The 6,823-nt window shown below is 52.2% G+C and overlaps 1 protein-coding gene across 1 annotated transcript; it reads left to right on the top strand.

Moving 5' to 3' along the window:
• Positions 1 to 4: 4 nt before the first annotated feature.
• Positions 5 to 6,512, top strand: SOX7 (SRY-box transcription factor 7; the record flags this gene model as incomplete). The annotated part of the gene is made up of 2 exons (XM_006161218.3): positions 5 to 152; positions 3,977 to 6,512. Coding segments are annotated over 2 exons (1,068 nt in total), but the record flags the coding sequence as incomplete, so codon positions are not given.
• Positions 6,513 to 6,823: the final 311 nt, after the last annotated feature.

Below are 6,823 nucleotides of genomic sequence, written 5' to 3'. Positions count from 1 at the left end.
GCCGGCCGCTCCCCGCCCCCCAGGGGACAAGGGCTCGGAGAGCCGTATCCGGCGGCCCATGAACGCCTTCATGGTGTGGGCCAAGGACGAGAGGAAAAGGCTGGCGGTGCAGAACCCGGACCTGCACAACGCCGAGCTCAGCAAGATGCTGGGTGAGTGGGCGGCCGGCGGGCTGGGTCAGGCGGCCGGGGCCGGCCGAGGGGTGCGAGCGCGCGGAGTGTGGGTACGGTGCTGCACATCGGGGCGCATCCCTGCGCGGGCGCCGGCAATGCCCGGGCGGTTGGGCATCTGTGCGAGCGTGGGTGTGCGCGCGGTGGCCTTGACCCAGAGCAGGGACACCTGGGTGAGGCCCAGAGTGAAACCGGCCCCTGGCCAGGGCTAGGCGAAGGGCCTTTGGTAGGGACTGGAGGCGAGTCTGAAGCCCCAGGGAATGCGCGGGGCCCGCAGCGGTCAGGACCGGGTGCTTGGCCACAGGGTCTCGCGCACAGGGTCAGGGCCAGGATGGAAACGTCGAGCGTTCCCTGTGAATCGTGAATGGGGAAAACACATCATTCCCAGCGCTTTACAACGGGGACAGTCACTGAGGGAGGGCGTCACAGATGAAACCGTACTTAACGAATACTCGGGAAGAGACATCTCGAGGCAACGAATCTCTGCTTTAACGTAATTTTTAAACTAACAGCATAAGCCAACTCTACAAAATAGACGTGATTTGTTCATCCATTTTTCAATCTCAGGAGTATATGGGGGGGGGTTCAAAAGTACATGGAATGTGAGTATTATGAAAAGGCTACGCATGCATTTCAAAACATTTTGCAACAGAATAAACTCGTAGTTTCGTTCCACTTTCCACGCACTTTCTGAAGTCCCCGTAGGTTATTTGATCCCGATGCTTCCGTAGGTAGGTCGGTGAGGAGCTGTCCTGGAGCCTGGCGGCTTCCTGCAGTGTGACAGGGACTGGGGACAGGAACTGGCCAAACCCAAGGAACCTGGAGTGAGGATGTTAGGGCATGTCTGCAAGACCCAGTGTTGTGTCGGGTTCCTTTTATCTCCGCTGTCTGGAGCTGGGCCTTTTTCGGTTCCAGCCTCTGCCTTCGGAAGTGGTTTCTATCCATTCTCCCCGGCGAAAACCGCGCTTTGTGCGCCCGGCCTCAGGACCAGTGAGCAGGGACATTTGAGGCTGGCCGGCTCCCCCAACCCCACCCCGCCAGGAAGGAGCCTTTCCTTTTTCCGTCAGAGCTGAGGGCTAGTTCTCTGGAGTGAGGGATAACGCCCCTCTTTTTGCTGGCTAAAAGCGGGAAGGAGTAGAGAGGGTGCTGGTTTCCCAGGGTCTTCTGACCAGTGGGCCCCCACCTGCTTTTTTAATTTAAATTTAATTTATTTTATACCTTCAATCACATATGTCACTTAGCTTGTAAAGTGAATGTGCCGACATTTCTCAGCAGTCCTGCTGGGGAAACGATTCACATCTTCATCAACAGATAATAGCCCATTTCTGGGTCCCATACATGCTTGCCTCTCTGTTTTTCCCCTTAACGTCTTTCCTCAGACTCTCCTCCGTCTCTCACCCTCTGCCCATACTGTAACTGGTATCTATAACCACTTTCTATGTTTCTATAGCCTCTAGCCATTCAGTTTCAGCCATAGAGCGTGGACAGCTGGTATATATTAAGTGGAGACATACAGTGTCGAAAATAGTACACTTTCTATTTTATGCTGTGTGGACATAATGACATGCATGTTGATACATACAATAATACAGTTTCTTAGACCTGAGTTCATAGGTTTCTTCAGATTTTAAAAGAAACGAAAACTGTGTGTGTGTGTGTGTGTGTGTGTGTGTGTGTGTATTCCTAAAACCTTTTTTTCCCATGGGCCCTGGGCACTGTGCCTGTGGACTAGGCACAGCTGGGGAAAGGAGGCCCCCCCTCCCTGACAGGAGAGGCAGGGTTTTTGTTGCAAGCCAGAAATGGGAAAAGCGACCCAGAAAAGGGTCGTGGAGCCTAACTCTGTGGAACTGAGACCGCAAGGACAGGCACAGGGCAAATGCTCCCTGTGAGCTCTCGGGACTGGCACCTAGGCTTCCCAGGGTTACAGTTCATGTCGCAGGAAAGACACTGGCTCCTTCCTGCCTCGCCATTCAGGGCCCGGTCCCTGGTGAGGGAAACCAACGCTGTGTTGCTTTTTATAATAGGAACTTCGGGTGCCTGCTAACAGGGGGAGTAAGGTGGTGTTCTTCTACTCCTCTGATATTTTTACTCTCATCTATGACAGGAAAGGGCTCGCGGAGAGAGCCCCAATTTTCTCCACGCGAAGCCTTCCAAACTGTAGCGTTACCATCTTTACCTGGCTGCACTGGTATTTTTAGTGTATCATGCATGAGAAAGTACAGAAAGACCAGTAGACTTTGCTAGGGTTTAAAAATGAACCTGTATTTTATTCATTTATTCATTATTCATTCATTCTTTTGTGCTATGATAGCCAAGTGCGTTTAGAAACTAGTCACATTTTATTGGGCTGTCAGAAAAGTCGTGACACATTTTTGCATAGAAAGACATGGAAAAAATACACCAGGACTTTTCCAGCAATCCGATGTATCCAGACCATAGACAGGGTGTGTGGGGTACCTCTGGATCTTGGCCGTCTTGTGACAGCTTTGCGACCTCAGCCACAGGCTGGGAATCAGTGACCGGCCCAAATTCCAGAGTTCCTAACACTTTTCAAGTCACCCTTGTTAAATGACAGCCCATTTCATGAATTGACCACACCACAAAGTGCTTGTACACTTTCACTCCAGTGGTAGAATGCCTGTAATGATTGCCCTCTTCAAGTCCTCAGCCCCTTTCGAGGTCCTGGCTTGCAGGGCCAGCCAGGGTGGGCACTGAGGACCTCCGCGTGCATGGCTCAGCACCTGGTCTTATGTGGCTTGTGCAGTGAGGCTGTGGTCACTTCCCTTGCAGGACTTTACCAGAGGCCTTGAGCTCTGAGTCCTATGCCTCCAACTTCAGGATCTAGCAGAGTCATGGAGGAACATGTTAAGGTTATAGAATCCTGAGCCCCCTTAGGAGGTAACCAGGTAACAACCCAAGGGGTCCAGAAGCAATCCTCAGAAAACACGGCAGCCAGGGGAGTGTGGCATGTGCGAGATGAGAGACCCCAAGTGGTTTGTCCAACCGCAGACCGGTGAGGAGGCATAGAAAACACGCACAATCAGCATTTCGCACCAGTCACTTGCAAGGGTGGGATGCTTCTGTGAGAGAGTCTAGAGTTGGGTAGTGTCATGGTATCTTTATCTTACAGTGAGGAAAACAGAGACCTGGGGAAATGAAGGGATTTGCTTCCGTGCAGAGTCCATGGCTAAGCAAGCAGCGTGTGTCGAAGGGTCTAAGTGGATGGCCGGAGGTGCAGTTTGTGTGTGCATGTCTGTGTGTGCACCTGCCTGGTTTCTCCTGAGGAAATATCATGTCATCGTTTTCTTAGAGGTAGCAATAGTCAACAAAGCTGAGGCGTTTTCATTAAAACACAAATGATTAGAATTGAACCTCAAAGGGTGGAAAAAAGCCCCTGTTAATGTGGTGGTCGTTAGACTTCTTCCTTGTCCTTGGGGCGGGGCAGGCGAGCAAGCCTTCACTGGAAAGCCGACTTTGTGCGTGGTGTTCCAGTTGCCTGGTGATTCTCATGGGGGAGGTCATGTGTTCCGTGTACCCCTGGTCTGAAGTGCTCCACAGGATGCAAGCAGGAGACGCTGGTGTCACCGCACAGCGAGTGCAGGATCTGGGCTAGGAAGAGAGTGCCCGTGTTCCTTTCTAGCCATGAGCGGGAGATGGGCGGGTGGAGTGAAGGAGGAAGGCAGAAGCGTGTGTGCACGCGTGTGCATGTGTGCGAGTGGTGAGTGGAGGCAGGGGCTCAAGGTGGGTACACCCCTGCCTCGGCAGCCTGGATGCTGACTGTGGCCTTCTCTGACATGTGTGAGCAGGAAAGTCATGGAAGGCGCTGACGCTGTCCCAGAAGAGGCCTTATGTGGATGAGGCGGAGCGGCTGCGCCTGCAGCACATGCAGGACTACCCCAACTACAAGTACCGGCCCCGCAGGAAGAAGCAGGCCAAGCGCCTCTGCAAGCGCGTGGACCCCGGCTTCCTCCTGAGCTCCCTCTCCAGAGACCAGAATGCCCTGCCGGAGAAGAGAAGCAGCGGCCGGGTGGCAGGGGAGAAAGAGGACAGGGGTGAGTACTCCCCGGGCACTGCCTTGCCCAGCCTCCGGGGCTGCTACCACGAGGGGCCCTCTGGTGGCAGTGGCACCCCGGGCAGTGTGGACACGTACCCGTATGGGCTACCCACGCCCCCGGAAATGTCTCCGCTGGACGTCCTGGAGCCGGAGCAGACCTTCTTTTCCTCTCCCTGCCAGGAGGAGCACGGGCACCCCCGCCGCATCTCCCACCTGCCAGGGCCCCCGTACTCACCCGAGTATGCCCCCAATTCCCTCCACTGCAGCCACCCCCTGGGCTCCCTGACCCTCGGCCAGACCCCTGGGGTCTCTATGATGTCCACTGTACCTGTCTGTCCCCCATCTCCTGCCTATTACTCTCCTGCCACCTACCACCCACTCCATTCCAATCTCCATGCCCACCTGGGCCAGCTCTCCCCACCTCCCGAGCACCCTGGTTTCGACGCCCTGGATCAGCTGAGCCAGGTGGAACTCCTGGGGGACATGGATCGCAATGAGTTTGACCAGTATTTGAACACTCCTGGCCACCCGGACTCTACCACAGGGGCCATGTCTCACAGTGGGCACGCTCCAGTCTCTCAGGTGACACCAAGTGGCCCCACAGAGACCAGCCTCATCTCCGTCCTGGCTGATGCCACAGCCACGTACTACAACAGCTACAGTGTGTCCTAGAGCCGGAGGCTCTAGGTCAGCCCAGCCGCGCTGCCCTGTCCTTCCCATGCACTGAGCAGGGCAGAGAGATGACGCAGTCATGGGCAGGGAGTTCCGAGTGGCCCCACGCCTTCATCCTAAAGCTGGTACCTGGTGCTAGTGATCAAGGGCCCCTGGCCCCCTGCCACCGGGCCACTCCCTGTACCTGCATTCTGACTGTATTCCTTCAAGCGAATTCCCACCTGCTCCATCCTGGGAATAAGGCCATCCAGTCGCTGAGAGGTGCTGTCTCCTACCCAGGAGAATCTTCGCTGACCTCTCCTTGTCTCCATCCTTGAAAGAAAATGTAAAGCCAGCAGTGTTCAGACCTCTCCTGCTCTGGCCCAACCACATGGAGTACAGCCGACCTAGTCTTCGAGTCCTCCACATAGGAAGAGCCCTGGGCCGGGACCCGGGGGCCTGGGATCCAGTCCCAGTTCTGCTCCAGACGTTGATGAAACCCCAACACTCCTCTCCTTGCCTTCCAGCCCATTCCTCCGTCTGCGAACAGAGGGACAGACTTGATTGCCAAGGTTCCTTCTGCTCCACGGCTTTCTGGTTGGGGATTCTCTCAAGGTTAGCTAAGTGAGAATGAGAAATTGGACTCATTAATGAACCCATGAACGTGGTAGCTCCATGCGCAGGACCCAAGGACACGATACCCTTTGCACTCTCTCTACCCTCCCTTCCAAATCACCATCGAATTCCGGAAGGACTGTCCTTTTCCAATTGAAAAACATTCACTCTGATTTGGGAAATTAACCAGAATGGTTGACTGCATCACTAAAAATGAGATTGAACTTCAACTTTTTAAAAATATATTTTTAAGCTAAGTTTCATTTTAATTACACATGCACTTCAAGAGAGTCTACACAGTCTGAAATACACAGTGAGTGTAGGAAGAGACACCCCTTCCCATTGACGTACACCCTCAAATGCATATCTGTGCCACCCGAATCAGATTTTCTTACTAACGATGGCGACTTCTCATGAACTCCCTGCTCCTGACATCCCGAAGAGCCAGCTACCTGAAGGGTCTACCTACAGGGTGCTACAGCCAAGCAGCGTCTCTTTCTTGCAGTCTGGCTGTTGACCTTTCCAGCACCATTTCAGCACCACACTTTCCCCTCTGTAGTCGCAAAAGATTCCTTCCTTCCCGTCTCCAGCTCCTTTTCCTGGAATTTCTTTTCCTCTTCTTCCTTGCTCTCTCTCTCCCCCCAAATTGGTCCCTAATTCAAAGAGCCTCTAATATAAAAGTTCAAGCTAGATTCCCCAACTACGATGGGCATTTGTTTTCCTCACCAGCCAGCTGGTCCTTCAGCGACGTTCTCAGCCATCATTTTAGAGCAACTTGCGGGCAAAACCTTCCTTACACCGACTTCCCCCAAATCAGAAACTCACTGTGATCCCAGACATGTTTCTGAGTCCTGGCTCCACCCCCAAAACATTTCCATCCTCCCCCCAACGCTCCTTTGAAGGAACACACCTGACAGAGAGCTGAAAGACAGTTATTTGTCTTTCGATTTCAGCATATTATTATTGCCTTTATGAAATGTGTTTTATATATCTTCCTATTGTTTTCGCCTTCTATTTTGTATTGTTGACAGATCCTTTGTTTTTCTTTCCAAGAAGTCTTATTGTAAAATCACTTATAAGATATGATTACTCTTTATTCTTTTACTGTATGTGCCATTTGGTAATAAATAGTAAATTGTTGACAATATGATTGACTGGTACACAGTCCAGAATGTGTATTAATAATTTTGTAAAACAGTATCACAGACATTAAGCTAAACTACTCCATTTTTTTTGTAAGGACTACACATACTTTGGAACAGTTGTAGATATTGATTTGTTGCAAATATTTAATTTAAATAAACATTTTTGTACCATGACCACTCTATCATTT

The sequence above is a fragment of the Tupaia chinensis genome, unplaced genomic scaffold (genome assembly GCF_000334495.1).
Source record: "Tupaia chinensis unplaced genomic scaffold, TupChi_1.0 Scaffold138390_1, whole genome shotgun sequence".
Classification (NCBI taxonomy): domain Eukaryota; kingdom Metazoa; phylum Chordata; class Mammalia; order Scandentia; family Tupaiidae; genus Tupaia; species Tupaia belangeri.
The sequence above is the reverse complement of the archived record's forward strand: the minus strand, read 5'-3'. Positions and strand labels throughout refer to the sequence as shown.